Raw genomic sequence first — 23,645 nt, 5'->3', positions numbered from 1 at the left:
ATTTAGCGCTAAAAATTGAACAAACAGGGTGACCGTTGCGCTGCTTAAAATCATGCCTAAAATAAATACCAAAACGCAAGTGCTGCATGACACAAGCTGCTTGCCTTCGTCTGGCTGCAGCTGGCCAGGCTCTGGCTGTGTGGCGCGCAAATTTGAATTTGCTTGGAAATTGTTAACAATATTTATGCTAAAATAACTATTCGAGCAGCGTTATATAAGTTGTATACTAAAAGCAACACGGTATGACACTTGGAATACAACTGGCCATATGATTTTAGCAACAATTTAATCAAAATGCATAAATCTTACCGGCGGCAACCGAAGATTTGTCATATTTTATATTTACGGACACTTATCAACACAGCCGGGTTCGAGCCACTTAGTGCAAAGACCGCCTCGTATGATACGGAACATTATACAATAAACAAGTAAATGAAATGTTCGAGCGGAGAGTGAAACCCGACTTGGTAGAAACAGGCGAAAGTGAACCGTCCCAGCTGGAGATGAAGATGCAGCTGCTGCAGTTGGATCACAGGCCGATGCCGTTTCTTGTGTCTCTGTCATAATCAGCAGATGTTTGGACTAAAATAGAGAAAAAAAAAACTTAAAAACTCCAATTGGAAAGGAGGAAGCACATCGCAAACAGCGTAACCAAACGGTAAACGGTAAATGGCCAATGGCCAGCGCAAAATTTGTCGCAGGTGCAAATTAATAATAAATAAATGCAATTTGTAAATTATATTTTGTTTATTTTTTTTTATTTTTCGTTGGTTTTATACTTTTTAGGTATTTTTTTGTTTGTTTTTATTGAAATTCCTTAGATCGCAAGAAGCGCACAGATGTAATATGTATATGGTAAATTGTTGTTGTTGTTGTAGATACATACATAATAATTAAGATTATTCATATAATATATATATATGTTTACATACATATATATATATATATGTATATATACAAACGTGTGTATACATACATATACATATATATATATATATATGGTAATATGTAAGTAATATTTATATATAGTATATATTGGTTGGGTGTGCCTGTGTGTGTGTGTGTCTAGTATGTTTGTGTGTGTGTGTGTGTGTTTTAATTAGATATACATATATAGTAGAGTATAGCATAATATAATTAGGCATAATTATAATATTATATACAAATCTCAATAGATTGTTGATTGATTTGATTTTTTCAGTTTTTTTTAAGTTGGATTTTTGTATAAATTTAAATTTACGCGCTAATTTCTCAAAAATGTCCGTTTTTTGATTTTATTTAGTTTTTTTTTTGTTTTGTTTGATTTCTTTTTGTAATTTTTCTCCACACACTTACAGACTATTCGCTCTATTTATCATCATCAAACATGAAAGATCAACAAGCATTCGCGCTCCTCCTTCGCTTTCTTATAGCTACTATTATATGTATATATATGTGTGTGTGTGTGTGTATATATAATAAATGTTTATATATATATAAAAAGTCATGCAGCCAGTTTGTGAGCAAAGTTACAATTTCCAATGTTAACCAAAAACTTGTCAAGTGTACAAGTTTTATTTTTCCCTAAATTATAATTTCTTTTTTTGGTTTGGAATACATGTTCTATATATGTATATATATATACACACACACACATTATATACAAACATCAATCAGTTTTACATAATATTTTAAACTAAAATTAATACAGTACAAATTCAAAAACAAAATTCACTCAACGCTATGCAAAACAAAAAAAAAAGAGTTAGACAAAATAAAACAAATTGAAAATGAATATGAACGCAAATTATGTAAAGTTAACAGTGTGAGATTTAACAGCAACACTGTTAACCATTTACAGTTAACAGTTAACACATTTACAGAGGAAACATAGCATAGCATATGCAATTTTATGTTGGACTTAACATCTTTTTTTTGTTGTCTTTTACGGAATATTGCTTTAAAACAATATTCAATGTTTACATATACATATATATATATATATGCTTACATTGCATGCGCTGTAGTTTAATTATTAAAAGTATTATTTATAAATTGAATATGTTATATATTAGATGCACATATATGTTTATATATATATGTATGTATATCAGTTGAATCATTCATAAATTATCACCCAGCAGTTTTGTTACACAAACAAACAAACAAACAATCAAACAAACGAACGAACAAGCCAAAACAGTCACTCAATCACAATGCTTGACATCAATCAATCAATCAATCAATCAATCATGTTGCTGCTGTTAAACTTCACTAGATACCATTAGTTTTACATTAAGTTATATTATTATTTTTTATATAAACTATAGTTCTACACGATTTTACAGTTTTACGGTTTTACACGCATAATTTTATGTATATATATATATATATGTGTGTATATTTATTGTATAAAAAAAAACACTGCAAATATTTTAGCAAAGTTGCCTTCTTTCATGCACTCTCCCATTCGTTTCTTTTTCCACTCTTCTGTTGCATTTATAAAATTTTTAAGTAAAAAAATTGTTTGTTTTTTTTTTGTTTTTTAGAGATTTTGATTTGCGTTTTTTTCCGTTTGACATGCTTCATGTTAACTTTTGCAAGCTGCTTGTAAATGTCTATAATCTATTGTGTTTTCAGTATTTCTGTTTTCCCCCCATTGAGCAACGTCTTACGCTGAGATACATTTAGTTTCGGTCAATAACTGCACTGCTATTACCAAGAAAATGTTTCATGATTGTACAGTACTAAAGAGTCGAACAGTTACAGTTACAGTTACAGTTAAGAGTTTAAGAGTTACAGCTAAGAGTTACCATTAATGTTAAATCATATACAATATATAAATACAATGTTTTACTTTGCATATTATGTCAACTTGGACAGCTAAAATTTGACTAATATTTAGTATATAGATATAATTTTTTTTTGTTTATTTACATGTCATCGTATCTGCCTTGTAATTTGATTTTTTTTGTTTGTAGTTTTTTTTCATGATAAGTATTTTTTGTTTTTTTTTTTTAAATATATTTATGTAGTTATATTGTATTTATTATATGTATATAGTTTTATATATATATATATATACGTAGATATTTTGCTTGGAATTTCTATGCGGCGGCACGAAGGCGGCTGCGCTTATTGCATAAACGAACAAATTCAAAAATATATTATAAAATAGCATGATAATTATGTAGTGTGGAGGGGTTAGGGGTGGGGGATGGTTCGTTGTTAACTGCAAGGCAAACTTACAAGTGAGCTGTAAAAGAAATAAATGTGTTTAATAAGAACAAAATGAGTTTTTTTTTTTTTTTTTTTTTTTTTAGTGTGTTGCGCCGCAATTTAAACTATTTTTTCTTTTTTATTACAAAATCAAATCTTAAACGTGTGCGAGCAGGAAGTGTAGGGTGGGTGGGGGTTGAAAGGGGGGTGGGCTAGGTATGTGTTTGAAGGGTTCTTAAATTTCTTTATATTTTCTTTTTTTTCAGATTTTTTTTTTGTTTTTTTCGTGCAAAAGGGGGGGGCTATCAAAAAATTGAAGTTAAGAGCAAAATTGATAAGAATTACATGTGGGCGTGTGGGAGTGTGTGTGCGGGAGTGTGTGTGTGGGAGTGTGTGTGTGTTTTCGTATACAAGTAGAGTTCTTTTGAGGTTGGTTTTTTGCGATACAAGAAAATTTTTTTGAAGCGACGCATAAAGAAAAAAAATTTTAAAAAAAAAATATTATCTGGCTATTATTTTTTGTTTGTCATATCGTTGTGTGTGTGTGTGTGTGTGTGTTGATGTGTGTGCGTGTGTTGGTGTTGGTGTTGATTTGTCCTGGTTTATAGGCAAAAGTGAATTGGCTGCGACATCTTTCTCTTCCGTATTCACTTTCTTTTCTTGTTGGCCCCCATTCTCATTATTTTGTTTTATTATTTTTTGGCCATCGCGACTTGCTCCTTGCTCCTTGCTCCTTGCTCCCGGCGCCCGCCCCAAACAGCGGCTCTTCAGTCAAATTAGTTGAAACTTGGCGTAGTGTATTGTGTGTGTTGTGTGTATGTTGTGTGTTAGTGTGTGTGTGTGTGTGTGTGTGTGTTTAGCTACATCATTAACATCATGCTCAACATTTTGCAGCAACAATTGTGGTTTTGTTTTTCAGGTGAGAGAGGGGGAGAGAGAGAGAGAGAGAGAGACGGTGAGTTCTGTTCTGTCGAGTCTTTAGCGTGCGTACAAAAATGTATAGAAAAAGGAACAACAGGATATATATATATATATATGTATATATGTGTGTGTATATATATATATATATATATAGATATATATATAAATGACAGGTTTGTACAACTAAAGGCTCGTGTCTTGCAGTTAGCCCGGGCTTTTTTTTTTGTTTTTCTTTCTGTAAGTTTTTCTTTTAGATATATTGTTGTTGTTGTATTTGTTGTAGTTGTTGTTGTTGCGCCAATGTCACATTTAAGTATGAATCCTCGCCGAGCAGCAGCAAACTGGGCGCCGAACCATCGTGCGGATAGAAATATGCAAATTGCCCGCTGTAGGTGCCCAACAGCAACTGTTGCTGCTGTTGCTGTTGTTGCTGATGCTGCTGCTGTTGTTGCTGCTGCTGCTGTTGCTTCGCCCGTGACTGTTCTTGCTGCTGCTGCTGCTGGTTCAGTTTGTAGACTGGCAAATTGTTGATCTGCTGCTGCAGCACCACCAAGCTGCCCGTGGCTGCCACATTCTCATCCTGCGCTCTGCTAATCTTCTTCTTGCTGTTTATATTGTTAAAGTGTTGCTGTTGTGGTTGTTGTTGTAGTTGTTGCTGCTGCTGCTGTTGCTGTTGTTGTTGTTGATGTTGTTGTTGCTGCTGCTGCGTTGGCTGTGGCTGTTGCTGTTGCTGCTCCAATCACGTGCTCAGCCAGGTGGAATTGCAGGTGCAAATGGTGCTGGGTATCACAGGTGCATAGTAAACGCCATTGGCATAGATCAAGCCCGGCGGACCCGCCTGTATCTGTATGGTCTGCGGCTGGGCCACCTGTGCATCAACAGCAACAGTTGCTGTTGTGTTCGCTGCCGTTGCCGCTGGCGATGCTGCCGCTGCTGCTGCTGCCGCCGCTGCTGCTGCTGCTGCTGCTGTTGTGTTGCTGCAGCAAATTGTGGCACTGGCCGGCGCTGCCTGTTGCACATAGATCGTTTGCGTTTGCGGTGTCTGCTGCGACGGCGTTGTCGAGACCAGCGCCAAGACGGGCGGCGATTGCGCCGGCTGCGGCTCCATCTGCTGCTGCTGCTGTTGCTGCTGTTGCTGCTGCTGCTGCTGCTGCAGGTATGCGGCATGTTGTTGCTGTTGATGATGGTGATGGTGATGTTGTTGCTGCTGCTGCTGGTGATGATGATGTTGCTGCTGCTGGTGATGATGTTGCTGTTGCTGCTGCTGCTGCTGCTGCTGTTGCTGCTGATGATGATACTGTTGCTCCTGTGCCTGCTTGACCTGCTGGGCCAGCGTGTGAATGAGCAGCAGCGTCTGGCGGCGCTCGTGTCCCATCAGACAGACTGTGGACATTTCGACAACGTTATATAAATACATGAGATACTCATATTGCAGCGGCTCCTCCTCAATGCCCCAGAAATGATTGCGCAAATAGGCCTCCAGCTTGGTTGTCTGTGTGCTTATGTCGGGAAAGTCTATGAAGAAACGTGAGCACATGTAACGCTCCAGAGTCTTGATCAATTGTGAATCGACGGCCGTATAGTTGCGCACCAATAGATTACAATATTTTAATAGACCACCGCCGCGTATCTCCTCCGGCTGGCGCGTTGAGATCAGTTTCTTTTGCAAATGATACAATGCCTCCTGGAAATCGCCGTAGACCGATTCGCCAACGACGGTCGGATAGAAATTCTCCGATATGGGCAAGGCGGCGCAATCGTAAAACAACAGCAACGAGTCCAACACAATTTGGAATGAATCGACGGAGAATTCGAATTGACGCCGCATTGTGTCCACAAATTTGAGCTCGACATTCTTGTGGCCGGGCGAATTGCCCAGCGAGATGAGGGACCAGCGATCGCCATCGTTGTTATTGTTAACCTTGACCATTTTGCCGACATAGGCCTCCTTGAGGCTGCCCGTGTAGATGCGGCGCTTGCAGACGCCCTCGGGCATCAGGTCGAGCAGCGTGTTCAGCACGGCGGTCTTGACCCGATCGAAGACGCGCGGTGAGCTCAGCTCGATGGCAAAGATCAGGTCCAGATCATTGTACGGCTGATCCTCGCTGGCCAGCACATGACTAGCTGCGCCGCCATTTAGTCGTATATCCTTAACTAGGACACCGGCACCGCCGGTGTTCACGTCTGCCTCCAACTTGCGACGCACCAGATTCACCAGATCCTTGAGCGTTACCTCCAGTGTTGGAAAATTGCCGCGTCCATGTATGGCCACCTTCTCGTCCATGACGCTGTGCAGCTTGCGCACCTGCTCGAACGATAGCACCGCCAGCCGTTGTGTTCCCCCTGTATCAACGCTCTCCAGCGAGCCGTGGTCCGAGGTCGAGGCTATCGAGGAGCCCGAACTGGGAGACGGCGGCGGTGTCTCGGTACCGCCATCCGAGTGGAAACCATCATCGATCTGATAGACGTCCATTCTGTTGTTGCGCTGCTGATGAAATAACGGTTCGGCGGCTCCGTCTAGTGTCCCGCACTGCGTAAAGAAAAGGATAGAAAAATGAAAGCTTTTTAGTAAATTGACAATTAAAAAAACAATAAGGTTTGACTGAGAGGGATAAGAGGCAATAAGAGATGTTGAGCTTTAAGCGAGCAGATTTCTCAAAGCTTTCAAAGCTTCTTTAAAAGCTGTTCGGGCACTTTAAAACACAGTAAAGCTTTATTAAAGCTTGTTTAAAATCAGGTGTAGGCGCTTTGAAAGCTCCTGTTTAAGAACTTTCGGGGTGCTATGCTAGAAGTTAACGTCTCATACTTCATTTTCTAGCTAACAAGTTGCTTAATTTAACATCCTTTATATAACTCACCTAAAGCTTTCAGGTGCTTTCAAAAGCTGTTTGGGTGCTTTATAAATGCATAAAGATTGATTAAACCTTTCGGAATGTGTCTAGACCTGCCCAAATTTGTATATATTTTTATATATCTGCTCTATATAGTACCACATGAAGCTCTCGCTTTGAAAGCTCAGTTGAAGTAAGAGAACTGAAGCCAGAGCTAAAGTTAGAGCATGGAATTCAAAGTTTATGCACTTGGTGATACATTTTTTATAGCTTTTAAGGATGCACTAAATAACTCATTTAAGATGCTTACCTAAATGTCTTAAAGCTTCGCCAAGCTTTAAGCTTTTATTAAACTCGCCTACAGCTTTCAGGTGCTTTCTTAAGCAGCTCTTTGTGCACATTATAAATGCAAAAAAAAACATGCTTAAAGCTTTCAGAATTTGTGTTCAGAATCGCTGAAAGCTATACAGATCTGCTTTCGCATATCTTAATTTAATGTCCTAAGATTTCGCCAAGCTATAAATCATTTTTAAGTCTTATCCTAATATATCATTTCTGCTTAAGTCTTGAGTTCATTTTTATTCTACTCGCATTAGTCACAGTTTAGTTGCTTTTCTTAATAAGTAAAATAGGTGCTTAACCAAGCTTTAAATCACTTTTTGCGCTTATCTTTACATCTATTTCGCTGTTATTCGTAAATTCTAGTTAAAAACACATTTTGTTGTTATTTGTACAATTATTTATTTAGCTTGTTTTTGACATTTTATTGCGCCAATGCCACCAAATTGTTGAAAGCTCCCCAACAGGGGCTTCTTTTAATTAATTAATTTGCTTTAAATTTGCTCAATTTTCGCTTGATGTGTGAGCGGAGGCGGGGAGGGAGGGGGGTAGGGCGGGTAGATCCTCCCTCGCCCACACGCGTTCACTAAATTTTTGCGCTGCTCGCATTTTCCCACACATTTATTGCTGTTTTTTTGGTTAATTTATTTGTTTATTGTTTATTATTGCCAGAAACGTCGTCTCTCACCGCTCAACGTTTCCCTCTGCACTGGGCTAAAAATTGTCGGTTTGCCTCTTTCAATTTGACAAAGAACTAAATATTTTTTCAACTGGCGTTCAAAATTTCCGCGTTCTGTTATCGACCAGCTACCCGCCCACTCCCCTCCCGGCTCTTCTCGGTTTTCTTTCACCCCACCTTTTTTTTTTTGTTCTCTTGTCTTTTCCTTTCGGCTTTTCGGCTGTTTGGCTCTGGCTATCATCTGTGCTATCGGCATATGGGTCTCGGTCTCGCTCTGGGTCTGGGTCTGGGTCTGGGTCTGGGTCTGGGTCTGGGCTATGCCTATTTTGTATCTATCGCTTAGCTCTATCTTTAACTTATTTCGAATTTTTTCTTTCTTTATTTTTTCGCCTTTTTTCTTTTCCATTTGCATTTGCGTGCGCCTGTTACTAGGTTGTGCGTTTTTGTTTGTGTCGCTTTTATTTTATCTCTTTTTTTTTTTTCAAAAACAACAATTTTATTTTCTAGCATAACTAGCTGCTGGTCGAGCATATGAAAGTGTGCAAGTGTCTGTGTGTGTGTGTGTGTATCTGTGTGTGCTGTGCGTGCAAATATTCGGACTGCCATAAAACAATTCAAATGGATATTTGCGTGCCCCTACTGATGCGTATGATTCACGCGCTTGCGAGACACACACACACCAACACACACACACACACACACACACACTTACAAGCCACCTAAGGTCTGCGCTTACACGTGTGCATATCGCAATAACCTTGATTCAAACTTTGTCACAAAATTAAACATTATTTTGTGTGCTTCTATTTCTTTCTTGATCAAAATGGCATTTGGTAATTTATATTGCCCATTGATAATGATTAAAGTGGGTATATTGGTTTTGTGCACATGCATGTAACAGGCCGAAGGAAGCATCTCCAATTCCATATTGTATATAGACACATGATCAGCATCAATCGACGAATCGATTTCTCAAGTTACCAAAGATGAAATTTCGCTTCAAGTGCCAATACGAGTTTTTTTTCCGATAATCGATAGCTTGCCTTGTTTCCAAGCAATCGATAATAATCGATATTGATTTTTCTGTTTTTATTTTTAGCAAAAATCTCTTGGATTCTAAGAGCTACAGTCAATAAAGTTGAAATTTAGCTTCTAGAATAGTGTATACAGTTCGAGTCCTCTTCTATCCCAGAAGGTTCTGGGGGGGGTTCGGGCACTCTCGACTAGTCTTGTTTTAATTATAATTAACTATATATATTTATTTATTGTCTTAAGTGTAAATAAATAGCTGTTTCCACTTTTCTATCTGTTTTTCTTATCATACAAAGTTGCTCGAGTTTGTTTTTGTAAATATTTGTTTTGATTTCGTTAAAGATTTTCTTGCGCTTTATTTTTTATTCAAATATTTATCATGATTTGCAGTTTTTATTGTGCCAACTTCCTTGCTTAACTGAGTTTTATCTCCGACATTCTTCTGCAGCTCAGTTCCGCGCACTTTTTCTATTTCTCATTCAATCCAGAATTCGTTATACGTCGGAAAAGTCTGTGGTCTTTATCGTGATATACTTTATGCTAATGAATGATAAACATGGAAATGCAGCTAAAAGCGAAAGGGCAAATTGAAGCGCAAATAGAGAACAATTCAAATCAGATGACGCATAAATTGTAATTCAACAAATCCATCAATTAGCGTAAATGCACTTTGTTCACTTGGCTTGGCTTTATGACTGTATAATACAAATAACGCTATTATCTAAACTTTTCAAGTATTTAAGGTTTTGTTGTTAATGCAAATTTATGCGAATTCAGGCAGTTCTCACACACCAATTAAATTCTTAACCAAGTTCTTGTTTCTTTGGAGATGTCGCGATAACTTCTTAATTAAGTTTTTGCTTCTTTAGAGATTTCGTGATAACTATGCAACGTGTGAACTCGCGATGCAATTCCTGACTAAGTTCTTGTTTCTTTAGAGATTTCATAAAAACTTTGCAGTTGCACTCTTTGGAGTTTTCGTGATAACTTTCCAACGTATAAACGGGCAGTTAAACTCCAAACTTAGTTCCTACTCCTTTAGAGTTTTCATGATAACTTCTTAATCAAGTTCTTGCTTCTTTAGAGATTTCGTAATCAAGTTCTTGCTCCTTTAGAGTTTTCATGATAACTTCTTAATCAAGTTCTTGCTTCTTTAGAGATTTCGTAATCAAGTTTTTGTTTCTTTAGAGTTTTCATGATAACTTCTTAATTAACTTTTTGCTTCTTTAGAGATTTCGTGATAACTATGCAACGTGTGAACTCGCGATGCAATTCCTGACTAAGTTCTTGTTTCTTTAGAGATTTCATAAAAACTTTGCAGTTGCACTCTTTGGAGTTTTCGTGATAACTTTCCAACGTATAAATGGGCAGTTAAACTCCAAACTTAGTTCCTACTCCTTTAGAGTTTTCATGATAACTTCTTAATCAAGTTCTTGCTTCTTTAGAGATTTCGTAATCAAGTTCTTGCTCCTTTAGAGTTTTCATGATAACTTCTTAATCAAGTTCTTGCTGTTTTAGAGTTTTCGTGATACTTCGCCACGTATAAACGCATTTGCCAAAGATTTCTGCGCCAATTCTGAGCGGAATTCGAAAGCCTTTTCTATGCTCATCTTGAGAATTGATGCGTGGGCTAGTTTTATGAGCCTAGAAGCCAGCTGGAGGCGCATTGTTAATAATAACATTTTTGAGCTGCGTCTGGGTGTGCTTTTGCAATTGCACACACACACACACACACACATATATATATATATATATATATAAATAAATTTATATAAATATTGTTCGGGCAATTATTTATTTATTAATTGCCGCGCTGTCTGGCCTGGCATTTATTATACATATTTAATTGTAACTTGTAATTGTTATTGCATTTTCATGAGGCAACAGCACAAATTTTCTAACTCTTTACACTTTTTTGTGTGTGTGTGTGTGTGTGTGCACGTTAATTTATGGCTTTTATCAAGTGCAGTTAGTTTCTTTCGTAACTTCTTGTCATGGATTTAATTTGCCAATTGGCAATAAAAGTGTGTAAATTGGCTTTTTACTTTCTCCGCTTAAACAAATGAATGTATAATAATTTTTTTTTTTTTTTTTAATTAAATTAACACAATTAACACAAATTTTTGTCAGTTTTTGTCACGCTTTAAAATTACATTTCTAGCACACATTTTATGCAAATGCACATTTCTGATCATTTTTTATTTTTTAACTTTTGACACGGTTTTTTTTTTTGGCAACAAATATTTTACATTTTTATTTCTTTTCAGATTTCAGATAAGGCCTGCTCGTAATACTTTTTGCTTTAATTGGCTGTGATAAACGGCTAAAACCAAAAATAAGTGAAAAACGAAAAAACAAAAACTATTTTCGCAGTTTGGCATTTACCACAATTTTTTTTTCACTTGTTTTTTTTTTTTTTGTTGCGAATTTCACAATACATGCAATGTATTCGTTGAACCTTTTTCGCAGCTGTACATACACACACACACACACACACACACACACACACACATGTACATGTATGTATATGTGTGTTTATGTGTGCGTGTGTACTTTTTCCACAAATAATAAATTAACGCTGCAATTTTCACCAATTTCTTCTCGGCATTTTATTTTGCTGCTCATTATTATTATGAATGGTTAAACTTCATTATGTCCTAACATGATGATAATTACGTTGTTTGGCTGCAATTGCATTGCAAAGCGACAAACACACACACACACAAACAGTCTGCCAGATTTACAGCTAGAGAGAGAGAGAGTAAGCGAGAGCGAGAGCGAGCGAGGGGGAAGAGACACGCAAACAGGTGTATGGTCTATGGCGTGCCTGCTGGCCTAGACAGACTTGCGACTGGTCTCAAATAAAAGTGAAAATCGTTGTTTTTTTTTCTTTCTTTCTTTCTTTCTTTCTACAGCAGCCGCAGCAGAGAAAAACAACAACAGCAACAACAGCAACGCATGCAGAAAGTCTTTGCAAAGCAAAGCTTAAACAAGTGTAACTTAGCAGCTGCTGTGCCTATGTGTGTGTGTGTGTGTGTGTGTAATGTCCAAAAACGCAAAAACAAATATGGATTCCGTGTAGAAGCAGCAACAAAAAGTATGTTTGGCCAGTTTGTTAAAGTGGGCGGGCAGGGCAAGACAGTAAGGCAGCAATTACCGTTTTTTTTTTCTCAAAAAAAAAAAAAAAACAAGCGAAGACGACGCACCCGCGATTTTTGCTTTGACTTAGTTTTTACTTCTTTCGATATGCTTGCGATTTTGTAGCTGCGTGTTTTTTTTTTTTTTTTGTAATATTTTATTTTTTTATTTTGCTTCTATCGAAAATTAATTCAATTTAATTAATTGGCTTTGTGCACTTTTTAGCATTTATCACGCACCACTTGCATACATATGCAACCGTAATATTATGCTTTCAATATTTAACACCGAAATATGCTTTTTGAATTGAATTTTGAAGCTAATGCGACGCGCGCTCCGTTCACCAGCGATGCGTTGCGCGTTTGAAAACGAAATGAATTGAAATGCTTATTAGAATATTCGCGAGCGTAAGCGGCGGGCGCGCGTATACGAAAAACGAAAAGAAATAACAAAGCTTTTTGTCAGCTGACGTCACGACGCTTTTGACGCTCAGCGAGTGAGTTTTGTTTGTTTGTTGAGCGCGACACCAGCGAGAGCGCTTTGAGTGAGTTTTTTTTTTGTGAGTGTTTGTGTGTGCGCGCGTCTGTGTGTGTGTGTGTGTTTCTTGTTTTTTTTCTTCTTTTTTTTTAGAAGGGCAAGCATAAGCATAGCGTTGCAGGTAAATTCTGACGGTCGCTCGGTTAGTCGGTCGCTGTCCGCAGCAATGCGGCGGCTGCTGCTACTCAATCGTTCGCTCGCTCAGCTGATAAAGCGATCATGCACTGTGTGTGTGTCTGTGTGTGTGTGTGTGTGTGTGTGTGTGGGACTGTGTGTTTGTGTGCCTGCTGCCTTTTCTGCCATATTTGTACTGCATTTTTGCTGCTAGCGCGTTTTCGATTTCATTATTTGTTCATTTATTCAGTTTTGATGCAAACAAAAAAGCAAAAAGCAAAAGCTTTTGTGTGTTTGTGCAAACAAGTTTTCGTTTACGTTGTTTTTGCTTCTGCTGCTGCCGCTGCCGCTGCTGCTGCTGCTGCCGCTGCTGTTGCCGCAACGCAAATTGCTTAAATACTTCTTTTGCTACGTTTTGCTGTTTGCCGTTTGCCGTTTGCTGTATTCAGTCTATTTTTAGATTGCTATTTTTTACTAATTACCCGCTATGTCGCCGCAGGCGCCCACTCGCCGCCCCCCTCCCCCCCTCTCTGTTCCTCTCTCTCTCTCTCTTGTAGCGTCCACAAATATACCGCAAATAGGTCCGACAATGGACAAAAGCTGATAAGCGTGCGCACTTAGAAAGGAAATATGAACACACAAGCACACAGACACAGAGAAACACAAACATGCACGTACACACGGCACACATACAGGCACAGCTTAAAGCTTGCTGAGCCGACGACACAATGCAGTAGCAGCAGCAGCAGCAGCAGCAGCAGCAGCAGATGATGATGAAGCAAAAGAAGAGATAAGCAGTGAATGCAGTCGCAGCGGCCGCAGCAGCGACAGCAACAATGAAAGCGCAGGGCCGCAAGCGCCGAGCTTTGAATTCTAATGCGGGCTGATCGCGGGCTTAGCTCATACAAATTATGTAACGCTTGAGCTCGTGAGCTTTTGACACAATGCGCTGCCGAAAATAGATTAACGGCACATGCAAGGCGCAAGAAAAAAAAAAACAACAAAATAAACAACTGTAGATTTTTTTTGTTTTGTCTTTTATAATTAAACAGTTTAACAATAATTGCCATATTTTATTTTTGTATTCATAATTTTGTGTTTTTTTGTTGTTTTTGGTTGTTTTTGGTTGTTTTTTTTTTGTTTTTTGCCTCATTTAAATTGTGTTGGCCTTTCAATTTGGCAGGCATTATCGTAAACACGTAGCTTTATATACACATTATTATTGCGGTGCACAGCGGACAGATACAGATACTCTGGCTATAGATACAGATACATGCATATGTACCGTTACTTTGGCATTTTGACGGAGAACGCAATGATCGGCATTTATTTTGCCGCTGCTGCTGCTGCTGCTGCTGCTGCTGGCCTGTGGTTCAATGTTAATCAGCGGCTCAAATCGACAAAAAGAAAACACAACAACACACCCAAAAACACACACACACACAACAAGTAACGCAATTCAAGTGCCAGTGTGGCCAAAAAGATTAATGTTTGTTTTTCAGCCTTTATGATGGCAAGCTGATGGATGCCCCTTGCCAAAGCAAGCGGCAGGCAGCAGTAAAACTTTAATTTCAGCTACAGCTCGCTAATGTATCTTGCAGATACATACGCACACAGATACATAGTTGCACTGCATTACAAACAGGCGCAACTTTTGCGTGTCTCTGACAGCTGCCCCCAACACACTTCCCTTCCCTGGCCCTGGCTCTATTAATGCCATTTATTGCATGTATCTGTAACCCATGTATCTGTATCTGTATCTGTAGCTGTATCTGTATCTGTATCTCTAGCTGTATCTCTAGTTGTAGCTGTATTCATAGCCACTTGTTGCTGCTGCTGCTGCTGTTGATGATGGCGCTCTTTGGCAAGTCTTTGGGTTTTCGGCTCAGTGTGGCAGTCAGTTAGTCAGACAAGACATTATTCAGTGTGACCCTGACCTAATAAGTATGCGCAAGCGCAAATTGTCCGTTTGCCGCATTTAGCATTGTTTTTTTTTTTTCTTTAAATTACATGTATCATATATCATATATCTTGTATCTGTGACTGCATTTGCTGCCTTGCATTTAAATTCCAGAAAAATTAAGTTAATGCCAGAGCAACTGATTAATTATATATGATATGATATATGATATCATGTTATATGATATATCATTGCTTGTTGCGCTTGAAACTTTTCACAATTTTTGTTTACAATTCGCAAGTAGTTAAAGCGCAAAGCGTGTGCAATACGAGTCTTGGGCGTCGCTGTATTATATAGTTATCTATTATTGAGAATTCATGTAACTGGAAGAATATTATGTGTAAATGCATTTATAGATATTTTTCCTTATGTGAACCACATTGTAAACCACCTTAAGCCAGATAGTCTATGGAATTCCACATTCCTTTCTTGTGTTTACCTGCAGTTTTTTCTTATAATTCTCAACTAGTTAAGGTGCAGTTGCAGGAATGCCAAGAAAGTTATTTAATGATCATACAAAAGTTTTCTCGCTTATAATTCTCAAGTAGTTCAAGCGAGGTTGTAGGAATATCAAGAAAGAAATCCATTGATTATGTTAAAGTAATAGTAATAGTAATGTAATGTAAATAGTCTTGTATTTTATAGTCTCAACATTCTATCACATATCTTCTCTATTTGAAAACCCTGCCACAAGGTTATTTTCTAGACTGTCCCCCAAAACTATATAACTATTGACATGGTCGAGGCTATATTGGTTGCCTGATTTATTTATTGTTGCTGTTGCAGTTGCTTTGTTCATTTGATGTCCAAAACAAATGCCAACGAAAGTGCGACACCGAGTTCCAATTCCAAACAAAACACAACAGTACACAACAACAAAATAACAGAAAAACCAATACCAAAATCGAATCAAATCGAAAACCAAATTCTAGCGCGCCTTCCAAATGCAAATGAGACTTAATTATTATGCCGGGCCCGAACGTGGCGAGTGCGGCGCGGCAGGCAAGTGCCAAATTGAAACCGGTTCGACCGACATTTCAAATACGTGAATACGCGCGCCGGACTACAATTCAATTATACAACTACCAGCAGCGACTGGCGCTCGAAGAGGACGGGGGAAAAAGGGGGGGCAAAGCGGGACGCCAAACCTTGCTTAGCCAGGCCAAGACGCCAGCCAGGCCAGACAACGACTAGAGATTCACTTGCGCTTTTTTTTTTGGTTTCACATACCGAAAAAACGTTGCAGCTGAGCTGAGGTACGCTTGCGAGAGGGGGGGAAGGGGGGGGGGGGCGTCAAGTTGCCGGACACAGCGAAAATGAAAGTGCACAGTGCGAGAATTTGGAAGCGTTTTTCGATGATGACGGAAATGCTTTCTTGGCTTTGATAACAAGCGCAGCGACTCTTCGCCTCACACACACACTCTTCGCATCATGTGTAGACACAGGTAGGGGAGTGGGGTGTTGCACCTTAAAGGCATTGCGTATGTCTCTGGTATTATTGATTTGGCTTTCGTTTGACGTCGTTTCGTTTCGTTTTGTTTTTGTTTTAGTTTTAGTTTTCAGTTAATCTTGACCCGACGTTACAAAACGTGACCGCCGTGCAGAGAGCTGGCGCGGCCAGGTGCCAGGTGTGTGCACACACACCATCCCGCACCCTTCCCCTTAGGCTAATAAATGTCTTAGCAAAAGACAACACGAGTCTATATTTACGACAATAGCACGACGCGACGGACACCAAAAATAAATTTGAATAATTAAATTACTTTACTTGATTTTTCTTTTCTTTTCTTCTGTTTTCTTTTTCTGTCATTTTCTTGTTGTCGCTGCTTTTCTTTGCCTTATCATTAGCTGCGCTTTTGTTCGCTCAAATTTTGTGTGTGTGTTTTTTAATGCCTAAATTTAGTTATATAATCTTCGAAGAAAAAAAAAGAAGCGACTCTCTAATTGTGGGCACACACACACTCACACACACACACACACATACTTCATAGAATCCCTGTGTTTAGCACTGTGCGAAAATTTAGTTGCAGCTCCTAATGAGCTTAACTAAAATATTAATTTGAAAGTTGTTTTACATTTATAATAACTTCGAAAGAAGCAAAAAAAAACCAACTATATCTTTCGAGAATAGATGTCTATCAAAGCAGGTTGCCTGTTTCGAAAGCGGAAAATTTGGCATCCGTCAGATACAAAGACAGAAAACAGACAGACAGATTCTATGCAAATACAGGCCGTGCAAATTGTGGGCCGCATTTGTGCAAATATTTTGAAATATTATTATGATCAGACTTGAATTCTCTTGTTCGTTTCAAACAATAATGTGTGTGCTTCTTTTGTGTGCGCTTTAAGTTGAGGTTTTTTTTTTTTTTGTTTGTTTGTTTGTTTTGTATACATTACCAGCAACAGCTGAACTTGCAGTGTCTAACGTATGTATTTACCTGAAAATGAAAACAAAATCGAAGAAAAAGATAGATAAGTTAAATGTGCACATTCCAGAGCATTTTGTATCTCTAAAGAGCAACAAGCACTCAAATGGAAAATGTTGGCAGTGGGATAGGCCCAGAATAGTTGTGTAACAGTAATGCGAAATAGTTTCTAATTTTGTTTGCGCTTGAAATTCCCAACAGGTTAAGCCTAGCTGATGAAGATGCGCTTATAATTCGCAACTGGTTAAGGCTTTGTCTAAGCCTTGCTGATGATTCATCTTAATTTCCTCTTATGTCCCTCTCCCATTTATATTTCTCATGTTCTTCTGTTTACAGTTTCATTGCACTTGAAATTCCCAACAGGTTAAGACTTCATCTAAGCCTAGCTGTTAATGATGCGCCTTTAATTCCCAACTGGTTCTCACTATTTCCTCTTTAACTCTCACTTGCACGCTCTCTCTACATATGAATCTCTCATTTTGACTCTCTCCACAATCTCCCTCTCCCTCTCCCTCTCTCTCTCTCTCTTGGCTCACTTTTAGTTCTCACTCCCCCTCATTCTTAAATGTCGTTCTGCCTCTTCCGTTTAATTTCTAGCACAATTTCTAGTGCTTTCGTAAGCACTCTACTCTTTCTTTCCCCTTATCTTTAACTCTCTACCTCACCCACTCTTGGAATCAACCAAAAATAAACTCAGCTGTCTTTGTACATTTTATTGCTCAAATTATACTAAATATTGATGTTTTAATTATTATTTGGTTTTGTTTTTAGTACCAAGTCCAGGCAAACAGCAAACAGCTGTTGTCTACTCCAGAGACAAAGAGGTTTCGGTTTCTGTTTCGATTCTTGTTTAAAGCTGTTGCTTGCAAGCCAACTTTTAGTATTGAAGCTAAGAAAACAATTTGCTAATGGCGAAATAAACATTTGCAGTTGTTATGGCCTATGCATTAGCCTGATTAGATTGCGACTAGTTGGCAACAATAATTATCACGATCACGTTTATAATTACAAAGTGAGGGAGGCAGCAACTGCAATTTCGGTTAGGTTTATGCATATAGCCAAGCAATTATATGTCAAGTTTACGTTAGTTACATTAACTCAGTCGAGTTAGTTGGTTTTTTGTTCCAGGAAGTAATTGATAGCAGAGTCCGCGATCATTTGCGACACGAAATCATTTATCAATTTTAATAACAATTCACAGGCAGATGACGCCAATTCGCATGACAATCGACAACAATAATTATATTGCTCAAGACTGAACAATTAAAATGAAAAGCTACTCCAGCTGCTAACCCGGGCTAAAGCTTGAGTTTGGGTCATTTTGTAGCTCTTGTTGAAAAAGGGAGAGCAAATGTTTCTATGGCATACATATGATATAGTAGTCCGATCCGGTTAACTTTGACAAACGTACTGCAGCCTGATATAGAGTATATATATATATACTCAAATGGCCTCAAAGTTGACTCCTTCACTTCATGACAAAGTTATAACAATCTCTAGAAGGGCATACAGCAAAAAACACTTTGCAGAGTTTCAGCTATGCTTATGAATGCGCACAAGTACAATACGTATTTGTATCTTAAAAGCGATCACACGTTGTGCACAGCTACAGATACTCATCTGTCATTTCATAGCTGTAATTACGAGTTACATGATTTTGCGTCAAGTCACGCCATAAAACAATGAGAAACAAACTCATAACAGGACAGAATAGAACCGAACACAACAAAACACAACAGAACAGAATAAATAACCCATCAAAATCAAATCAAAGCCAAAACGTGCAATACGCAATTAAACTATAGATACAACAAAAAATAAAATAAAAAAAAAAAAAACAAACGACGAGGCGAAAAAAAATAACAAACTGTGAGACAGAGCAAAATAAATAAATACTAAAAAGTTTACGCCATATAATCGTTTAATTGAATTCAGTTGATAGGCAAATGAATAAACCTTTCAAATGCAAAAAAAAAAAAAACAAAAAACAATAGTTTAGGCTAAGCACGTGTCGCACTCTTTAATGGCATGCAAAGTGAAGCACAAAAGAGATACAACAAATACATTTGTACATATCCTGTTAGTTAAACATATATTATCTTAATATATTCAGGGAGTTTTGCAGCAGCCAAATACAGCTCTGCCTCTCATAGAGTCTGCGCTGGAACCACTTGCGAATTTTAAACGAATTTCGTAGTATTAGTTTATGCATGACTTGCACTGATTGTATCTAGGGAAATTCTAAGTGAGAAAGCTGTAAATTTAATCAGCTGCAGACATGAAGAGAATGCATTTCATTAAGTCCATGCTTAAACTGCTTGCGAATTATAAACGAATTTCGTATAAAAAAGCTTTGGTATGACTTAAATTGGGTTTATAGCTTCTAAAGATCAGCTGCAGTTGTGAAGCCAAAGTGAATGAGTTACCTGTGATTAAGTTAACGCTTAAACCACTTGTGAATTATAACAAAAACTATGTAAATTGTAAAATAATGCCAAAATGAAGTCAGCTTCTAGCTGATAACACTTTTAAAGTTCATTAAAGCACATTTCAGCCAAATATCACTTTCTTTCCTTAAAAAAAAAATGGGTACACGCCAGCTCAGCAGAAATGTAGTGCAATATAGTACACAAAAACTGAAAAACTGAAGAACTGTCAGCTGTATTCCGAAAAAAACCGAGCAGTTGTTTCAACAACATCACAGAGAGAGAGAGAGAGAGATAGAGATAGAGATAGAGATAGAGAGAGTGTGTGCTAGATTCAGTTATAATAAATAATATATTTATACGCAATATTTTGAGCTGTTATTGGGCTGTGAAAAGAATAAAATAAAAGATGACAAAAATGGCAAAAAAAAAATATTGAGTGCAAGAGTCGAAGTATCAGAAACATATATCTAGATCTGGTATGATATAAATATATATGACACAAATATACATATATACATCTTCTATTCTTTCTGCACCTGATATAATTGAGTTACAAGCGCCCACGCACACAATTGGCCGGCCCGTGGTATGTGGCCTCTATAGATCTATAAATATAACTATGAAAATGCGCAGGCTATTAATATGTATATACGAGACGAGTGTGTGTGTGTTTGTGTGTGTGTGTGTGTTGCAGGTGACTAAGGCCTGAGAATCTGGGGATTGCCGCTGCCAACACACGTGCCCCTCTGCGTGATTTATGCATTTAAGTGGCTTTGAAATTTCTGAGATTGAGTTAAGTGATTTTCCACAGAGCTTGGCTTCATTTTTATTTACATATTTACTTATTTTGTTGGTAAATTGATGGTGCGATTTTAATAAATTGTTTAAATTTCATTTATTATTTAATTTATTTTGTAGCTTTTTTTGAATATTATTTTGCAGCTTGTCAGCGCAAAATGTCAAGACGAGACGTGAGTTTAATGCACCCGGAGCCGCAGAGAAAAAGACGGCGTGCGTTACGAGCTGGGCGTAGGTGCGAGAGAGCTGCAGCTAGCACGGCAACAGCTTTCAAATGTAAATTGTATATAAGGCCGTAAAGTGCGGGCATAAGCAATTTAATAACCATATAGCCTTATATATAGCTATTGAGATACTTTAGACTATATAGAGACACGGACGCTTATCAACATCAATCACAGCCCAAGGGTTCATTAGACCAGGCGGAGCACGTGCAAATGCCTCCTGCGGCAGGCAAGGGTCCATTAATAGCGCATACTCTACACTAAATCATATACTATATACTTCTATATATATATTTATATATACTATTTTCATTCAGCAAAGACTTGGCTAATCAGTTTGTCGGTTGCGGGTCAAAGTTTTGAAATTGACGTGTTTGAATTTACGATTAAGCTCTGCTCGGTTGGATTTTACAATTCGGCATTACAAAATTTGCTTTATTTGAATTCTCTTTCAATTATTAACATAATAATTTCGACAATGTACACTCCTCCCTGGGCTAGGCGAACAGTTCCCTTTGCGCCCCACTTTCGTAACTCTTTTTGTAATTTCACTTTCTTCGACGTGCGGACTCGCGTCTGTTGGCTACGTGCCATTAAAAATTGGCTATGGCCATCAAACTTTATAACGAGCATTATGTAATCGACCTGTCGACAGTGCAGACAATAAGTAACTGCATCGAATTATATGACCAAAGGTAAGAGCAGTAAAAACTGGATAGTATAGTCCAAAGGTTGGTTTTGTGAGTTTAAAGCAATGATTTATAGGGCAAAACGCAAGAAATTCGATTGAAAAGCTTTCGGCAAAGCTGCATTCTATAATTCTCAAGCTGTTTTAGCAGCTAAAAAGCTTTCGCAAAAGTTCGCCTCGACACTATCTCCCGCATCTTTTGAGTAATATCTTTTTTGCCTAATGAGACAAATGTGACTATTCGTTTTTTAATCGCGCAGCGGAAAATAAAACACAATCAACATAAATCACATTTCAATATACTCTATTTTTAATGATGCTTCCGTTTATGTGGGTTATAATTAGAATCCAAAAGCATAAAAAGCGCAAACAAATTGAAAACGAAACAAAATCGAAATTGAATTAATTAAAAAGAGTAGAAATAAAAAAAAAAAACTATTTCAACAGCACTCGAGACAAAAAAAGAAGCAGCTGAAGATTACGTAATGCTGACGTTCCAAAAAAAAAAGAGGTTGGGAAAATAAGGAAAAAGAAATATTTGCGCATTCTGAAGTGTAACAAAATGTCGAAAAGACAACCCACGTTTTCTTCTTCTTTTTTTTATACCCTTGCAGAGGGTATTACAATTTTGTCATGCAGTGTGTAACATCTCCGAAGGCAAGGCAAAGTATTCAGATTTCCATCAAACACTTCGCACATTTCTGCCAAAAGGCAAATGTCTGCAAGGGTATTAAGTCTGCGGCTTGCCGTACTTTCTCGTCTTGCTATTATATTTTTTTAAGCTAAACGAATCGAGCTAGTTGTCAGCTCTTGGGAGATTTTTAATTGGTACTCCTCGAACTCCTAGCTTTGGTCTGGGTGCTAGGCAAATATGTGGGCTGCTCTAGCCATAAACTTAATCAGCTTAAAGCCAGCCACATGTGTTGGAAGTCAGTCGAGCGCGTTAGCTACAGCTCTGCCCACACACACACACACACACACACACACACAGAGAGAGCAGCACTCACAGCGCATTAAAAATAGAAATTCAATTTCAATTATAGTTCTGCGGCTTAAGGCACTTAACCGAGCCGCGAGATGTACTCAAGTGCATCCATCAGATACACGAGACGGAGAGCGTGTTCCGGTTTCGTTATAGTCAGGTATTGCTTTACTTTCAGCACAGCGGCTTGATTTATGATGCTCGACACATTACGCATACGCCATGTGCGACAAATGTCGCATAAATTGCAGACGACTCTCAACTGTTGTCGCTGTTTCACTTTTGAGCTTCCTGTGAAACAACCAAGATGCTGAACCTAATGCACAGCGAATTTGCGTTCTACAGCAAATGTCGTCGAAGACATGATATGATTGAGTATAGAGGCTTGTGAGTTATGTTCAAATGAGTTTGTCGCACATTGAGCCATAAAATGCTCTGCTTATTACTCAATGAAAGACAACAGAATAATGGAATTGTGGGCAATTGACTTTGATGCTAGGACTTTGTGTGGTTACCATTTGAATAGAATAGTTGCCAATTAGACGAGCTTCAAATTGCAGGAGGCGCCAGTTTAAGCTAAAGATACTTTTGTATCTATCTTTTTTTTTTGTTGACTTTTAGTAGAGTGCGAATATCTTCAGCAAGTCGATTGGTATTTATCATAATTTATGTGCCCTTGCTTTAGTCGAGTCTAGCTTCTAGTTTGTCCGACAGGAAAGGCATCTCACAGCCTCCTCTTCTCCTCCTCCTCTTCGTCAGCAGCTTCCTTGCCTTGTTCACACTTTATATACCATATAAGTAATATATATATATACTAAGAAATACATATACTAAAGTGTAATATATGTACCCAAAACAAAAAAAGCCTCATTATTTTACAGCCCAACAAACCCGCTGAAAGTTCATTCAACGCGTCGCGTTTTTTGACTTCATTTGCTCAGTTTTCTTCTTTTTTTTTTCTTATTTATTTCGTGGACTTTGCTACGGTTTGTTCGTTGCGCTTTAGTTGGTCTCTGTGTCAGTCGAACTTTAAAAAATGCCAGCCATATATACATATCAAAATGTGTGTGTGTGTGTGTGTGTGTGTGTGTTTGTGTGGCAATGTGGCAAACATTCTGCACACACATACACACACACACACACAGAGCTGCAACGGGCGCAACTGCAACCGAAACTGCGCTTCGTTTGATTTCTACCAAAGTGAAAGGAGTTTTTGTTTTAGCAAACATTTATTTCCAGTTTTTTAATGCATTTATAAAATTATTTATTGTTATTATTATGTCTTGTTTCTTGTTTCTTTCTTTTTTTTTTTGTATTTTGCTAAATAATTGGCTTTAAAAATGTTTTGC

The 23,645-nt window shown here is 38.0% G+C and overlaps 1 protein-coding gene across 1 annotated transcript in view; it reads right to left on the bottom strand.

The window, feature by feature from the left end:
- Positions 1-736: 736 nt before the first annotated feature.
- The window catches only part of LOC26531019 (uncharacterized), an 80,398-nt gene continuing 57,489 nt past the window's right edge, over positions 737-23,645 (bottom strand). The window contains exon 3 of the mRNA XM_070210494.1: positions 737-6,649. Coding sequence (XP_070066595.1) covers positions 4,859-6,649 — 1,791 coding nt within the window. The 3' untranslated portion in view covers positions 737-4,858. The remainder of the gene's footprint in view (positions 6,650-23,645) is intronic.

The sequence above is a fragment of the Drosophila virilis genome, chromosome 5 (genome assembly GCF_030788295.1).
Source record: "Drosophila virilis strain 15010-1051.87 chromosome 5, Dvir_AGI_RSII-ME, whole genome shotgun sequence".
Lineage (NCBI taxonomy): Eukaryota > Metazoa > Arthropoda > Insecta > Diptera > Drosophilidae > Drosophila > Drosophila virilis.
The sequence above is the reverse complement of the archived record's forward strand: the minus strand, read 5'-3'. Positions and strand labels throughout refer to the sequence as shown.